Source organism: Halichoerus grypus, chromosome 2, assembly GCF_964656455.1.
Source record: "Halichoerus grypus chromosome 2, mHalGry1.hap1.1, whole genome shotgun sequence".
In the NCBI taxonomy this organism is placed as follows: domain Eukaryota; kingdom Metazoa; phylum Chordata; class Mammalia; order Carnivora; family Phocidae; genus Halichoerus; species Halichoerus grypus.
Genome location: NC_135713.1, coordinates 118,589,763 through 118,608,041, shown reverse-complemented (window position 1 = coordinate 118,608,041; position 18,279 = coordinate 118,589,763). Strand labels below are relative to the sequence as shown.

The 18,279-nt window shown below is 37.0% G+C and overlaps 1 protein-coding gene and 1 pseudogene across 1 annotated transcript; both read left to right on the top strand.

The window, feature by feature from the left end:
- Window positions 1–5,549: 5,549 nt before the first annotated feature.
- Window positions 5,550–8,786, top strand: PCDHB4 (protocadherin beta 4). Its single transcript, XM_036123552.2, has one exon. It carries the CDS (start codon window positions 5,871–5,873, stop codon window positions 8,256–8,258), a length of 2,388 nt encoding a protein of 795 aa, XP_035979445.2. The 5' UTR covers window positions 5,550–5,870; the 3' UTR covers window positions 8,259–8,786.
- On the top strand, window positions 8,453–17,940 carry LOC118555199 (small ribosomal subunit protein eS21 pseudogene; annotated as a pseudogene).
- The last annotated feature ends 339 nt before the right edge of the window (window positions 17,941–18,279 follow it).

Below are 18,279 nucleotides of genomic sequence, written 5' to 3'. Positions count from 1 at the left end.
CTTGGTACTATTTTATCAATGATTCAAAGCTTCATAGTACTTGATGTTTAGCATGTGGACCCACAACCTGGAAGTATGGAGAACTGAAGCATATCTAGCCTCCAAAGTCATAGGCACAGCCAGGCACAAGCTATTACTATTATTCAAGACTAGAAGTCACCTCTATTTGACATGGTCTAGGACCTATCCCAGCTTGACCTGTCATTCACTGAACCTCCACAGATGTCTACTCAGCTGACAGGTTCTCTGTCCTCTTGATCATTGAGTTCACCCCACCATCTTCCTCTTTCAATTCTCTGCTCCTGTTCAATGATGCTCAGTTGTGGAGGATGAACAGGGAACCTTTAGTGGACTACTGCTCATAAGGCCATTTTTTTTTGAGCACTTGGGGGATATCAACATCATTTGGACTTAGTTGCAGAACTATTAATGTGAAAGGTTTCTGACTGGAATGTCAGAGACAAATGGGTTCAGATTTCTGAAGTCAGTTGTCTCCAGCTAATATGGGTTGTCTATGAAGAAAAGCTTTGATGAGAAACTCAACTTCTAAGACAATTGATGGTTTATAAAAAATTATTATTCTGTTGTCTAAATATTGTCATTTTAAGGTGGGTTTTTTTAACCTAAGTTTTTTTTATCTTTGGGGAAATGGATTTTTTTCATCCTAAATGTCTTACCCTATTCAAGAAGATTTAATCAGTAATCAAAAACTTTCCAAGAAAACTTTTAAAGAAAGACCCAGAACTAGAATTCTACTGCATGTTTAAAAAATTAACACCAGTCCTTCACAAATCCAATTATAAAAAGAGGAGCAAGGGCCATTTCCCAGTTCACTCTATGGGACCCATATTATCGTGATGCTAAAATCAGACAAAGATAATACAAGAAAACTATATACCATATTCCTTATGAATATAGATGCAAAAATTCTCAACCAAATATTAGCAAACTAAATCCAGCAACATATAAAAAGGATTAAACACCATGACCAAGTAGAATTCATCCCATAAATTAAAGGTTGGTTTAACATATGAAAATCAATCAGTGCAATACACCATATTACCATCTCAGTTTACACAGAAAAAGCACTTTACAAAATCCAATGCCTTTTCATGATAAGAACACTCAATAAGCTAGGAAGAATAGGGAATATCCTCAACCTGATAAAAACCCACAGCTAACTTCATATTGAATGGTGAAAGACTTTCTCCCTAAGATGAGGAATGAACAAGGATGTCTCCTCTCACTGCTTTATTTAATACTGTACTGGAAATGCAGCCAGGGCAATTAGGCGAGAAAAAGAAAATAATTCAGATTGGAAACGAAGAAGTTAAAGTATATTTGTGGATGACATCATCTTGCATAAAGAAAATCCTAAGGAGGTATGCCTGGGTGGCTCAGTTGGTTGAATGTCCAGCTCTTGATTTCAGCTCAGGTCGCCATCTCAGGGTCCTGGGATAGAGTGCCGCATAGGGCTCCTGGCTCAGTGGAGAGTCTGCTTCCTCTCTCTCTCTCTCCCTCTGCCCCTCTCCCACCCCCTACCCCTGCTTATGCACACTCTAAGTAAATAAATAAATAAATAATCCTAAAATATCAATTGCATTTCTATACATTAGCATTGGAAAATCCAAAACTGAAATGAAAACAATTCCATTTATGATAGCATCAAAAAGAATAAAATGCTTAGGAACAAGTTTAACAAAATAAGTGCAAGATTTTACACTGAGCACAACAAAACATCATTGAAAGAAATTAAAGAAAACCTAAGTAAATGGAAAGTGTTCATGGATTGGAAGACTCAATATTGTTAAGATGGTGATACCTCCCAAATTGGTCTACAGAGTCAATGCAATCCTTATCAGAATCCCAGCAGGCTTTTTTTTTTTTTTGCAGAAATTGGCAAATTGACCTTAAAATTCATATGGAAATGCAAGGGACCCAGGAGAGCAAAAACAACCCTGAAAAAGAACAACAGAGTTGGAGGACTCATACTTTCTGAGTTCAAAGATGTATTATAAGTTAGACATTAGATTTTGAACATTTTGATACATTAAACATACAAATACTATCTTTTTATTTAGTATGTACTACAAGGAATTATTAGAAATTATCTTAGATTCCATCATAAATTTCTCAAGTCAAATTCTCATTATTTAGATATCTCCTTTCAAAATTTACATTTCAATAAATGCGATTTTATTTGCTTATTTATTTGAGAGAGCACGTGACTATGAGTGGGGAGGGGCAGAGGGAGAGGGGGAGGGGAGAGAGAGTCTTAAGCAGGCTGCACACTCAGCATGGAGCCCAGTGCTGGGCTCAATCTCAGGACCCTGAGATCATGACCTGAGCCAAAATCAAGAGTTGGACGCTTACCGACTGAGCCACCCAGGTGTCCCAATAAATGTGATTTTTAAAACTATCTTAAAGGTTTAGTTTGGAATTTTAACTGATATTAAATTTTAGTTTGCTTTCACCAGTGAGCAGTATCATTTGCTTTATAGTTATTTCACTCAAATGGCCAGCCAATGTATCTAATTTATCTATCTAGTAGATCTCAAAAATTTATAAGAATTTCTAACAAAATCCATAAACCATCAATATTGACCAATTATTAATGTTAGCTTAATATTTTGAGATAATACTATTGAAGTTTGATTTAAGGAACTAAAAATACTAGTTAAAATCTAATTCCTATTTCACCAATTAATCTTTCTCTCAACAACTAATGTTTAATTTCCCTCTACTCTCCCCCTTCACATTAAGAACAAAACAGCCCTCAAGTCATCATGAAGTTTAAAAAAAGATTCTCTCACTTTTTTCTAAACAAGTGAGAATATTCAAAACTTCAGAGTATGGATTTTGCATTTTGAACTTTTGGCCTACTTGTATTCAAATTCCTTTAAAATGATTTTTATCTTTTCTTCAAGGAAATTTAAAGTTCTTGCCTATACTATACTTTACCAGGGAGGAATCAAAACTATTCTCTCTCTCTCTCTCTCTCTGTATAATCAACATGGAAAAAATACTTTAAAAGTCATGTTTCAGGTGTGGTGAAAATTGTGTAAATTGTTGTAGTATGAATCCTTCAGGATGGATAATGCAACTTTCCTGACTGGAATAGCATGGTTTTTCAGGAGGTCACCCTTGATATCATTAACTCCTCCTCCATGCAGGTAAAACATAATAGATTTTCTTTCTAAGTTTAGCAATTTCTTGAGGGGAATAATCCATGATGTAAGACTGCCCTCTTAAGTCGTCTTTCTTGCTTTTAACTTTACACCCTAATAACATTTCAAAAGATCCATACATAGATATCTTTTTCTCCAATAATCAAGGCTACAGGGAATTCATAATATGTGTCACTTACTTTTTTTTTTTTATCTAATTAATGATCTCAACAAAACACTACTGGTTTCCCTTCCAGTTTCTAAGTTTTGTAAGCACTTCTTTTTCCTGGTGTCTATCTCTAAAGGAAGACAGACTGTTTTAAAGATTCTTATATTAATTGCAGACTTGAACACAAATATATCACCTATGATATCTCTGTAACCAAGTCAAGGCTGAAGTTTGGATCTAAATTGTCTAAAAAGTTGTTCACTTCTCCAATTCCACTTATGTGGATAGGAGATTAGATTCTGGAGCCACACTAACAGTTTGAATCCTAGCTTTGCCATTTCATATGGTGTGTGATTATGGGCAGGTTATTTAAACTCTCTATACCTCAATTTCTTCATCTATAAAATGTGGCTAATAAGAGTGTCCACCTCGTAGGATTGTTGGGGGATAAAATGAACTAATATGTGTAAATACTTAGAATAATATCTAGCATATAGTTGCACATATGTGTTAATATTATCTAAATTTCATTTGCTTTGGATTGACAAAAAGGAACTGAAAAGAGCTGATTTGCAACACTATTTCACTGTCAACATATAGCAATAAGTAAACAAAATATAGTTTGGTTTGAGTTTCGTTCTGAACACTTTAACTTGAATCTAACTAGAGCTTGGTTATTATATTATAAGCAGTTTGCTCTTTGTTTTGCCCAGGGTATTTGTTTTCCATTTATATCTAAAATAATATTTTTGCTTTTTGCTCTTTTCAGTGTTTTATCATTTTTTATTTCACTTAATGGTCATATATATTGTATTCTCCTCTGATTTGCTTTAAATGTGATAGAATTCTAAAGTGTATTAATGTTATTATTACCATTGCTATGTCTCTTATAGGAATTAATTACTAGAACTAGAATCAAAGTAAATTTAATTGAATAGTACTTAGCATGTATTATACTTTCTGAGAATTCTATGTTTATTTTCAGGCATGTTCATGGCTGAATATATGATCTGGCAATAATCTTATATAAATAGAAACATGATCATTAGAATGGATTAATTTATTTATTCATTTGACATTTTTGAATGACTACCATAATCCAGGATTCTTTCAAGAATATTTTTTCTAATACTTTCTGTCACTCAGAATTTAAGTATTAACATGCTTTTAAAATAATTCATTCAACATGAATTATAATTTATTAAGTCAATTAAGTAATTAAATTAAATGCCAAGATATTTAAGAAGGGAAAATCCTGTATGTGCCAAAATAAATGGTACTCCACTCAATATACTAATTGTAACCGATAAACTGCTTAACTGTATCTCAGTTAACTTACTATATCAGGGCAATCACAATAGCTGCACACTGTGCTGGAATCCATTTTATAAATAAACCTCTCCTCTTTATGATATATGAATAGACAAGGCCTGAGGCACCCTTTGCTCACAGATTAAGATGCTTTAAATCAGGGCTTCTTATTTGGCCCATATCAGCTGCTTGAAGAATATGGTATCTGGGATACAAAGGATGAATATAGTAAGAAGTAAACTTATTATAATATAGAGATATCTATCTAAGTAAGTTTAAGCTTCAAGCCTTTACCTTAACAAAATTTAATGATTCTTACTCACTTGATTTTGTCTATATTATTCTGATAATAGTCAAGTAATCAAGTCCTATGACCCTCTGAGCTTCACTTTCCTTATCTGTAAAACCCCTTTCATTTGTTATCCAGGTCTGAGAATCTGACTCTAGTACTGTTTGATTTCCTTTTAAAATTAATATGAGTTCACACTGTAAAAGGATTTATAACAAAGCAAGATGCCTCTTCATTCAACTATACTACTTTTTGTATAGCAGTGTAGGGACATAGAAGCTTCCCTTTGAAAAATAGTCTCCCTGAGATCACGTGACACCAAACACCTTAACAAACTTTTGCGTAATCATAAATTTCTCACCTACTTGGAAATAAACAAATATTAACTATTATGAATTACAATTTTAGAAGAATTTATCTCCCCCGGTTAGATTACGTAAAGGGGAAATGGAGTTCTTTGAAGTTCCACTGATTAGAGTGTGGGGAGACCAGGGTATCCTCTTGCTTTGTGCTCACAATTACTCTAGCTCATGCAATATAATGTGTAACCTTATAAATAATTCAATTTAATGGGAAAAAAAGTTTGTGAAAGTTCTAAACACTTTAAAAAATAGCTTACATTTGGACACCACCAAAATGTGCTTTGACTTGAGAATATTAATTTCTCAATCGAGACGCAGGGTGGCGCTGCAGGCTAAGATTGTGAATAAAGAGCCCTAAAAAGCTCGCGCACTCCTTTGTTGCAAAAAGGAATCAAAAATACACGCGAGGAGCTTTGCCAGCCGTGCTGGGTTACCAGCGAGTTTGGACTGCGATATACTAAACGAATTTAAGATTAAAAGCAACTTTGTGAGGACTCTAACAAACAAGAAATCAGAATTTTGTATCTCTGTGAGTGCTAGAAGTGATTGGATGTAAGCACCGGGTCTCCAACATGGAGACGCTAGAGAGAATTCAACCGAACAGGCAAGTGATGGTCTTTATTTTAATGGTGTTCTTGTCTCAGGCTCTTGCTGAGCCTATTCGTTATTCTGTGATGGAAGAAACAGAGAGTGGCTTCTTTGTAGCCCATCTGACCAAGGATCTGGGCCTGGGAATTGGGGAACTGGCCGCCCGGTCGGCCCGGGTGGTGTCTGATGATGACAAACAGCGCTTGCAGCTGGATCGTCAGACTGGAGATTTGCTTTTGAGGGAGAAACTAGACCGGGAAGAGCTATGTGGCCCTATTGAACCGTGTGTACTGCATTTCCAAGTGTTCCTAGAAACGCCGGTTCAATTTTTTGAAGGAGAATTATCAATCCAGGACGTAAATGACCACTCCCCAGTATTCCCGACTGGGGAAATGCTCTTGAAAATACTGGAAAACAGCCAGCCAGGGACTCGGTTTCCGTTGAAATTAGCTCAGGATTTGGATGTGGGCAGCAACGGTCTTCAAAAATACACTATCAGCCCCAATTCTCATTTTCATGTTCTAACTCGAAATCACAGTGAAGGCAAGAAATACCCAGATTTGGTGCAGGACAAACCGCTGGATCGAGAAGAGCAGCCTGAGTTCAGCTTAACCCTCACGGCACTGGATGGTGGGTCTCCACCTAAGTCTGGCACCATCACAGTGCGAATCCTGATCATGGACGTCAATGACAATGCTCCAGAGTTTGTGCACACCCCATATGAGGTGAAGGTCTTGGAAAACAACCCCCTAGACTCCCCAGTAATTAGTGTCTCAGCTAGAGATGTAGATGCTGGAAACTTCGGGAGTGTTTCCTATGGCTTGTTCCAAGCATCAGATGAAATTAAACAAACTTTCTCAATAAATGAAGTCACAGGAGAAATCCGACTGACAAAGAAACTGGATTTTGAACAAATTAAATCTTACCACGTGGAAATTGAGGCTATAGACGGAGGAGGTCTTTCTGGAAAAGGCACTGTATTCATAGATGTGGTGGATGTGAACGACAACGCCCCTGAACTTACCATATCTTCACTCACCAGCTCCGTCCCAGAAAATGCTCCTGAGACTGTAGTCTCTATCTTCAGAATTCGAGATCGAGACTCTGGAGACAATGGAAAGATGATTTGCTCTATACCAGATAATCTGCCGTTCCTTCTGAAACCGACTTTCAAGAACTTTTACACCCTAGTTACTGAGAGACCACTGGACAGAGAGAGCCAGGCCGAGTACAACATCACCATCACCGTCACTGACCTGGGCACCCCCAGGCTGAAAACCCAGCACAACATAACGGTGACGGTGTCCGACGTCAACGACAACGCCCCGGCCTTCAGCCAAAGCGCCTACACCCTGCGGGTGCGCGAGAACAACAGCCCCGCCCTGCACATCGGCAGCGTGAGCGCCACGGACAGAGACTCGGGCGCCAACGCGCAGGTCACCTACTCGCTGCTGCCGCCGCACGACCCGCGGCTGCCCCTGGCCTCGCTGGTGTCCATCAACGCGGACAACGGGCAGCTGTTCGCGCTCAGGTCCCTGGACTTCGAGGCGCTGCGCGCGTTCGAGTTCCGCGTGGGCGCGGCCGACCGCGGCTCGCCGGCGCTCAGCAGCCAGGCGCTGGTGCGCGTGCTGGTGGTGGACGACAACGACAACTCGCCCTTCGTGCTGTACCCGCCGCAGAACGGCTCGGCGCCCTGCAGCGAGCTGGTGCCCAGGGCGGCCGAGGCGGGCTACCTGGTGACCAAGGTGGTGGCGGTGGACGGCGACTCGGGCCAGAACGCCTGGCTGTCGTACCAGCTGCTCAGGGCCACGGAGCCCGGGCTGTTCGGCGTGTGGGCGCACAACGGCGAGGTGCGCACCGCCAGGCCGCTGAGCGAGCGCGACGCCGTCCAGCACAGGCTGGTGGTGCTGGTCAAGGACAACGGCGAGCCGCCGCTGTCGGCCAGCGTCACGCTGCACGTGCTGCTGGTGGACGGCTTCTCGCAGCCCTACCTGCCGCTGCCGGACGCGGCGGCGGCCGAGGCCCGGGCCGACCCGCTCACCGTCTACCTGGTGGTGGCCTTGGCGTCGGTGTCGTCGCTCTTCCTGTTGTCGGTGCTGGTGTTCGTGGCGGTGCGGCTGTGCCGGAGGAGCCGGGCGGCGTCGGGGGGCGGCTGCTCGGTGGCCGAGGGCCCCTTTGCGGGCCACCTGGTGGACGTCAGCGGCGCGGGGACCCTGTCGCACAGCTACCAGTATGACGTGTGTCTGACGGGAGTCCCTAGGACTGGTGAGTTCAAATTCCTCCAGGCGGTATTTCCCAGCCTCTTGATTGAGGACACTGAGAGAGAAATTCAAGAAAACCCCAACTGCAGGAATAGCTTTGTATTCAGTTGAAGAGTGTATTTGGTCAAGTCAGCCTCTCCTTAATTTTGGCAAACCTAACTCCCATTGCAATGCCTTTCTTTTAAGAAATTTTGTTGTCTAAATATGTATATCTCTATTCCAAACTTATGCATGTCCCTGATTGGGCTAAATTTTCCTCCTTTTATTAATATTCGTTGGACTTAGCATTTTCAGTTACACTGGTTATGGAGTATGTATATTCTCTATGTTTGACCTTCTCTTGGTGATTAATCTTTCCATAACCATAAATTACTCAAGTACTTTAAGAAATTTTTATTTAAATCAACTCTTTACTGTCTTAAAGCTTTTGTGTAATTGTGCATTTCTATATATTTGTGGTGTTTGTCTCTACCATTAGCTTTATCTTTAGAGTGTTTGAAATTCTTTTAGCTACCTAGGCCTTTTTGACTATTCTCCAGGCTATGCCCCTGAAAAGCCATGAGCGTATAACTTAACCTACTTGTTTCTCTGAAATTGTACATAAACATGCACTTTGATTAAAATATTAAGACACTAAAATTGTGACTTCCTATTGTGAACGCCATACTTGCCAGAATTTAACAAATGTATTTGACTGCTACTTACCTAGCATACTGTATGTGTTCCATAAATATGAATATTAAATTTTAAAAAATTATTCTCATTTATAAGTAATAATGAAAATCTTCTATAATTTGGCACGCTCACTAACCAAAACTAAGTCACTGCTTGGTAAAATCCTTTAAAACAATTTCAGAACCTTAAATAAACCTTAAATCCTTTCAAAGGATTCAAGATATGAAGGACATCATATTTTCCTTGTCCTTCCTTTTGCCCTATAAATAGAAGTGCAAGTGTAATTTAATGTGTATGTTTCTTTTGGTTTTCTTGCAGCTTCTCCCCACCTTTCAAAAGAATCAGAGAATTTCTTCTGAGTTTCAGTTATTCTATTCAGGCCTATTCAAGGTTATTGGGTGATAGGAGATTTTCACTTTAAATTACTTTGCAGACATGAACATCCTTTATCAACAAGATGTTTAATTTTTGATGTCCAAGTTATCTTCTGTTCAATGTAGCTTTGAGGTATTTTATGTAAATTTACTTTATCAATTATGCTAAATTTCATTTATAAGAAATGAGCATTATTTTGTCATTTTGGACAATAGAATAGAAATAGGAATTAAGAAATCTGAAATATAATTGTTTTATGTTGTGTTCAATAAGCAAAGTAAGCTGATCATGTCGTTTCCAACTAAATTTATATCGATATAAGTGTAAAACCTCTTAATTGAACTTTTGGCACAATGTGAGCAATTGAAGAGCTTGCTTTATAATCTAAATATTTATTTTTAAATCTCAAGGGTCATCCTACTGGAATTTAATTATTTGTACTTATCCCTGAATTACTTTTTTTGTGCTAAGGATATAATAATGACATAAATAAGGAAAATTACTGATTAAGTTATTCTTGAAACATAACTTTTAGCCTTCGTCCAGTCTAAAAATTGAAATGAGAAAGTGATAAAAATGAGAACAAAATTCAACACTTAATATATACTACATATATATACTTAAATAAACCTTAAATCCTTTCAAAGGATTCAAGATATGAAGGACATCATATCTTTCTTGTCCTTCCTTTTGCCCTATAAATAGAAGTTCAAGTGTAATTTAATGTATATGTTTCTTTTGGTTTTATATATTTATAGACATAAATAGTATATATATATATAGACAAAAATATGGTAGTCAACTTTAATGACTACTCCATTTACTAGCTATTTAAATGAATAGCTTTTATATATGATGATGAGAAATCTTATTGAAGTTTTCACCAGTATATTTCAACATTATGAAAATCCAAGTCCCCCTTTTTTTGTTTATGTCAGAAAAGTCCAATTTGTATAATTGCCCAAATGAGACTGGCCAAACAAACACCCAAACCCACATTTATGAATTTCTGTGTAAATTTGTGAATTACTTTGTGTATTATTTTATTGATTACTGTGTGTATTCATAAAGCACAGATCATTCCTTACACCAGACTTTGGTGTAGAATGGATCAATATTTTGAAATTCAATAATTAGAATTTAATAGTAAGTGTGATCCAAAAAACTTCCACAAAATGCATACCTTATGAAAAATCAGCCAGTTCTATTGTTGCAAAACAAAAATAAAGAATGGAGGCCAAATATTTTGATAATAACGCTCATTTCAATCCTATGTTTTCTCACATGCTTCTTTTATAAGTACATCTTCCCAGTTTTAGTGAAAAATAATTGAAATACATCACTGTGTAAATTTAAGGTGTACAGCATGATGCTTTGAATTACATATATTGTGAAATAACTTCCACACACAATAGGTTTAGCTAACATCCATCTTTTATATACATCTTTTACAATTCCTTTATTATTTTAGGTACAGCACATAGTGAGTTGAACATATGCTGTTTGGGGGACAGAACTTTTACTAAAGGCACTGTAAGGCCCACATCACTTCAAAACCCCCTCTTCCTTTACTACTGAAAGTTGCAAAATACAGATTTTAAGCAGGCTGAGGTTAAAAGTTATGTAGTTGTTTGGTGGATGTCTGCTTCCAGGTAGAATGGATGGATTACTAATAGCAGAAACAACCATAAAAACTTGTTAAAATTTAGAAATTATATGTTTGAAGCAACAGACAGCAGATGATATAATAAGAACTCAAAGGGATGGGGTGCCTGGGTGGCTCAGTCGTTAAGCGTCTGCCTTCAGCTGGGGTCATGATCCCAGGGTCCTGGGATCGAGCCCTGCATCGGGTTCCCTGCTCCGCAGGAGGCCTGCTTCTCCCTCTCCCACTCCCCCTGCTTGTGTTCCCTCTCTCGCTGTGTCTCTCTGTCAAATAAATAAATAAAATCTTTAAAAAAAAAAAAAAAGAACTCAAACAGCTAAGATTTCTTGGAGTTGTGAACTGACTTTTACAGTCAGTTTGCCCTGCGGAACTTTGCTAAGTCTTAGAACAGACAAAAGGCTCCTGCTGCAGGCTAGAGCAACTTCAGTAGCCTTTGGCAGACTGGAAGAGTCAAGCCCATGGCCAATTTTTCCCCTCAAGATACTTGTCAAACTCAGGGACATTCCAGGGAAGAAGACTAAAAGCCTAAGTAAAAAATCTCTGAACAACAGAGTCAGTTTTGATAGTCTTGATACATAAAGATTAGGGTTTAGAACCTGTCATGGGAAGGGACTGTGGAAAATAAACTAAGTTCTCAACTGATCATTCTGGAGTGTTAGGTGCTTATCAGGACTGCAAAGCACCTTGACTAAGCACAGTGCCTGTTTGGATTAATGAAATTTGATGAGACATGTCTCTATCAAGTTAACGGAGGAAAAGGTGAATTCTTTTTGGAAAAAAATAATATCATCTGGATCCTGGAGAGCTTTTTACATAAATATTCCATATTCAGTAAAAAACTAGTAGTCACACATACAAAAAAAAAAACAAAACTGGTTAACATGAATAAAACCTAGAGAAAAAAAGACAGACAATACAAATGACCTAAAGAAGAAACAAATACTAAAATTTACTGACAGTGATGTTAAAATAAGTGTGACTAATAGGTTACAAATAAAGAATAGAGAAAATAAATAAAAGAGAATTTCACCAGAGAATTGAAATTTAAAATGGAAATTCATTATAGAACTGAAAAAAATAAAATCTGGAATTAAAAACGATTTAGGTAGTTTATGACTTAGTAGACATAAAGGAATACAGGATTAATGAATGCAAGACAAACCAATATTAAACATCCAAATAGAAGCATAGGAGAAAATAATGAAAAATACAGAAAAGAACATTAGTGATATGTGGGATATAATGAAAAACTCTAACATACATATGATTGTAATCCTAAAAGGAGAGGAGATACTAGGAATAGAGAATAAGCAATGTTTGAAGAGAGACTGACCAAAAATTTTCCAAAATTTGTGAAAATCCTTCACCACTCAAGATGCTTGGGGAAACCAAATCAAGAGAAATAACATACAAAGTACACCTAGACATATCATAAGAAAGATGCTGAAGACCAGAGTCAAAGAGAAAACATTAAAAGCAAGTACCAAGAAATGACACATTACTCTTAAAGGAGCAACAATAAAATGGAGAGCTGACTTTTCCACATAAATCATGAAACCAAAGGGCAAAGAAATGATGCCTTTAAGGTCATGGGGAAAAAAACAGACTAGCACTCTTATATTACCAGAAAATATATATTTCAAAAATACAGTTTTCAAACAAAAACCAAGAGAATTAATCACAGTCACATCTGCACTAAAAGAAATACTTTTAGTGGAATTCATTGGGCAGAGGGAAAACAGTCCTAAAGGAATCAGACTTGCAGGAAGAAATGAAGAGCAACAGGAAGGGTAAATATAAATTAATATTGACTATAGAAGGCAAAAATAGTAGTTTCTTAAAAGATTTAAAATATATATAAAATTTAAATTCATGACAATAATAATGTAAAAGGAAGATGGTATAGATACAGTTAATGAGTTCTAAGCATTATCATGGAAGTAGTAAAATTAAAAAAATTGTTATACTCTTGCAGATCAAAGATGCATGCTTTAATCTGCAGGATAATTACTACAAGATTAACTAAAACACTAATTGAAGGAAAATGAAAAATAACAAATATCTGAATAATCCAAAAAAGAATGAAACTTTAGGGACAAATAAAAAAGATGGTAAATATAAATGAAGAATTATCAAATATTACATTAATTGTGATTAGGTTAAATGATCCCATTAAAAACCAAAAATTTTCAGACTAGGTATAAGAAAAGTTCAACTATTGTATATGCTATCATATAAATGTGTGTTTGTGTGAGATACAACAAAAAGGTTGAAAGTTAAAAAAATAGGAAAAGATATAATACAGACACTAACCAAAATAAACCTAGTGTAGCTGTATTCATATAAGACAAAGGAGACTTTGAGGAAAGATGCATTACATGTATAGAGATAAAAGAGATGTTTCATAATGATAAAGAAGTAAATCCACCAGTATTATATCAGTTCTAAGCCTGAATATATGCTCATAAGATAATTACAAAATATATAAAGTTAAACTGAGAGAATAGAAATGAAAAATAGACAAATCCACGGTCATAGTAGACTTAATACAACTCTCTTGATTCCTGAGAGAATAAGAAGACATATACACACAAACACCACGAATAGTAAAAATCTGAGCAACACAATAATCATATTGGAATAAATTGACACACAGCACACTGGAGAATACATGATATTTAATGTGCATATGAAATATATAAAAATTATCCATATTCTGGTCAAAAACAAACCTCAAAAAATTTAAAAGAATTGAAATTACTCAGAGTATGCTTTTTGACATTGGAATTAAGACAGAATTAAAAATATAACTAGGGGGTACCTGAGTGGCTCAGTCAGTTAAGTGTCTGACTCTTGATCTCAGCTTAGGTTTTGATCTCACAGTTGTGAGTTCAAGCCCTATGTTGGGCTCCATGCTGGATGTGGAGCCTATTTAAAATGAAATGAAATGAGGGGCACCTGGGTGGCTCAGTCGTTAAGCGTCTGCCTTTGGCTCAGGTCATGATCTCGGGGTCCTGGGATCAAGCCTCGCATCGGGCTCCCTGCTCGGCGGGAGGCCTGCTTCTCCCTCTCTCACTCCCCCTGCTTGTGTTCCCTCTCTCGCTGTCTCTCTCTCCCTGTCAAAAAATAAAATAAAATCTTTAAAAAAAAAAGAAATGAAATGAAATTTAAAATAAAAATATAACAAGAAATCCCCAAGTGCTTCAAAAGTAAATAATATAATCCATGGGTCAAAGAAGATGTAATAGCAGAAATTTCCATATATTTTGAACTGGGTAAAAATTAGGATTTGCTACATCAAAACGGGACCTAGAAGGAAATTTAAAAACTTTAAATGCACATGTTAGAAAAGAAAGATTAAAAATCACTAATCCAAGATTTCCTCTGAAGAAGCTAGAAAAAGAAGAAATCAAATAAAGAAGGAAGAAAACAGATATAAACATAAAGAGATGACAAATAAAACAGGAAATCAGGGCGCCTGGGTGGCTCAGTTGGTTGAGCAACTGCCTTCGGCTCAGGTCATGATCCTGGAGTCCTGGGATCCAGTCCCACATCGGGCTCCCTGCTCAGCGGGGGGTCTGCTTCTCCCTCTGACCCTCTTCCCTCTCATGCTCTCTGTCTCTCATTCTCTCTCTCTCAAATAAATAAATAAAATCTTAAAAAAAAACAGGAAATCAATAAAACTGAAAGTTGGCTCTTTGTAATGATTGATACAATTAAAAATTCTTATGGGGTATCTGGGTGGCTCAGTTGGTTAAGGGTCGGACTCTTTTTTTTTTTTATTTTGTTATGTTATGTTAATCACCATACATTACATCATTAGTTTTTGATGTAGTGTTCCATGATTCATTGTTTGCGTATAACACCCAGTGCTCCATTCATTACGTGACCTCTTTAATACCCATCACCAGGCTAACCCATCCCCTCACCCGTCTCCCCTCTAGAACCCTCATTTTGTTTCTCAGAGTCCATAGTCTCTCATGGTTCGTCTCCCCCTCTGATTCCCCCCCTTCATTTTTCCCTTCCTACTATCTTCTCTCTTTTTTTTAAAACATATAATGTATTATTTGTTTCAGAGGTACAGGTCTGTGATTCATCAGTCTTACACAATTCACAGTGCTCACCATAGCACATACCCTCCCCAAAGTCTATCACCCAGCCACACCATCCCTCCCACCCCTCACCACTCCAGCAACCCTCAGTTTGTTTCCTGAGATTAAGAATTCCTCATATCAGTGAGGTCATATGATACATGTCTTTCTCTGATTGACTTATTTCGCTTAGCATAATACCCTCTAGTTCCATCCACGTTGTTGCAAAAGGCAAGACTTTGTTTTTATGGTGGCTGCATAATATTCCATTGTATATATATATATATCACATCTTCTTTATCCATTCATCTGTTGATGGACATCTTGGCTCTTACCATAGTTTGGCTATTGTGGACATTGCTGCTATAAACATTGGGGTGCATGTGCCCCTTTGGATTACTACATTTGTATCTTTGGGGTAAATAGCCAGTAGTGCAATTGCTGGGTCATACGGTAGCTCTATTTTCAACTTTTTGAGGAACCTCTATACTGTTTTCCAGAGTGGCTGCACCAGCTTGCATTCCCACCAACAGTGTAGGAGGGTTCCCCTTTCTCCACATCCTTGCCAACATCTGTCGTTTCCTGACTTGTTAATTTTAGCCATTCTGACTGGTGTGAGGTGGTATCTCATTGAGGTTTTGATTTGGATTTCCCTGATGCCGAGCGATGTTGAGCACTTTCTCATGTGTCTGTTGGCCATTTGGATGTCTTCTTTGGAAAAATGTTCATGTCTTCTGCCCATTTCTTGATTGGATTATTTGTTCTTTGGGTGTTGAGTTTGCTAAGTTCTTTATAGGTTTTTGATACTAGAAGGGTCAGACTCTTGGTTTTGGCTCAGGTCATGCTCTTGGGGTCGTTGTGCTCAGCTGCTAGTCTGCTTCAGATTCTTTCTCTCTATTTCTCCCTCTCTCTCTGCCCCTCCCCCCAATAAATAAATAAATAAATAAATAAATAAATAAATAAATAAAATCTTAAAAACAAAAACTCTAGGTAAGACTAATCAAGAAGGAAAAAAACACCAACTACCAATATCAGGAATGAAAAAGGAACATCATTACCAATCCCATAGATATTAAATAAAAAGGGATATTATAAGTAACTTTATGCCAATAAATTTGACAATTTATATAAAATGGAAAACATCTTTGAAAAACACAATATACTAAACCTGAAACAAGAAGAAATATAACATCTGATTAGGCATATCTATTAAGTAAATTAAACTTGTTATTAAAGAACCTGGCCACTCCAATTCACACTAGGGAATTCTTCCACAATACTTATGGAAGAACTAATACCAGTTTTTGCAGCCTTTTTCAGAGAATAGAAAAATAGGAAATGTTTCTCAAATCATTTGGGTGCTAACATAACTTCAATGGGTTATGACATCCAAACCTGAATAAGACATTATAAGAGAGGAAAAACAGAGGCCAATCTCATTTATAAATATAGATGGGAAAATTCTAAACAAAATATCAGGAAATAAAATTCAGAAATATATAAAAATGAAATAATAAATTATGAGAAAATGTGTTATTTTAAGGATGCAAATCCAATTTAATATTTGAAAATTAATATTAGTCACATGAACAGATGAAGAAAATAGGATTATCTCAATAAATACAGAAAAAGTCATTTGATACAATTCAGCACACATTCATGGTAAAGTATTTAGCAAACTGAAAATAGAAGGGAACATTCAGACTGTATTTTAAAACCTACAGGAAGAATTATCTTTAATGGTAAATTATTGAAGTTTCCCTTAAATATCAAGAATGAGACAAGGATGCCTGCCTTTACTATTTCACTTCAGTATTATACCATAGGTCCTAACCAGTGGAATAAGGCAAAGAAAAAATAAGAGGGACAATGATTGAAAGGGGAGAAATAAGAATGCCTTTTTTTTTTTAAATGACATGATTGTATATATAAAAAGTCATAAAGAATCTATTGATGATTATGATTAATAAATTAGGTTAGCTATTCCACTGGATATATGGTAGTATACAAATAGAAATTGTATTTCTGATAACAAAAATCATAAAATTTAAGATTTTGAGTATCATTTACAAAGTTTAAAAAATATCAAATATCTAGAAACAAATCTAACAACATGTGCAAGACTTCTATACTGAAAAACTATAAAATATTGAGAAAAGTTAAAGTTCTAAAATAGAGGGATATATAATTTTCAATATTTGGAAGACTCAATGTTGGGAATATGTCAGTTCTCCCCAAGCACTCTATAGATGGAATAAAATCCTAAACAAAATTTCAGCAGATTTCTTTGTGAAAATCGACAAGCCAAATCTAAAGTTTATTTTTATTTTTATTTTTTTAAAGATTTTATTTATTTATTTGAGAGAGAGAGAATGAGAGAGAGAGCACATGAGAGGGGGGAGGGTCAGAGGGAGAAGCAGACTCCCTGCTGAGCAGGGAGGCCGATATGGGACTCGATCCAGGGACTCCAGGATCATGACCTGAGCCGAAGGCAGTCGCTTAACCAACTGAGCCACCCAGGCGCCCCCAAATCTAAAGTTTATATAGAAATACAAAAGGACAATAAGAACCAAAAACCATCTTGAAGAAAAAGAATAAAAGTGAAGGACTTTCTGTGCTTACGCCCCTGGCGGTGGCAGCTGGCGCGCTCTCAACGTGCAGAACGACGCCGGCGAGTTCGTGGACCTGCATGTACCGCGGAAATGCTCCGCCAGCAACCGCATCATCGACGCCAAGGATCACGCGTCCATCCAGATGAACGAGGCCGAGGTTGAGAAGATGACAGGCAGGTTCAATGGACAGTTTAAAACCTACGCTGTGGGGCCATTCGCAGGACAGGTGAGCAAGATGACTCCATCCTCAAACTGGCCAACGCCAACATCGTTTCAAAGAACTTCTGAATGGAGAGGATCAGGGATGTGGGGTATCTGTAAAGTGGAGGACTTACCTATCAGATAATCAAGCCTATTAAAAAGATATAGTTATTAAGACAATATGGTATTCCAGGATAAACCAAGAGAAAAACGGAAAGAAGAGTCTTGAACAGACCAATGGTCACCTGATTTATAATAAATTGACACTTCAGAAACAATAGGGAATGAATCTTCTTTTCAAAAGATAGTGCATTTGGATATTTTTATGAAAAAATAATGTAACCCTAACCTCATTCATATGAAAAAAATCAAATTCAGGAAGATCATTGCTCTAAATATGAAAAGTAAAGCAATTGATTTAAAAAAATATACAAGAATATTTTCATGATCTTGGGATATATGCAAAGATTTTCTAACCATAAATGAAAAGTATTGGGGCGCCTGGGTGGCTCAGT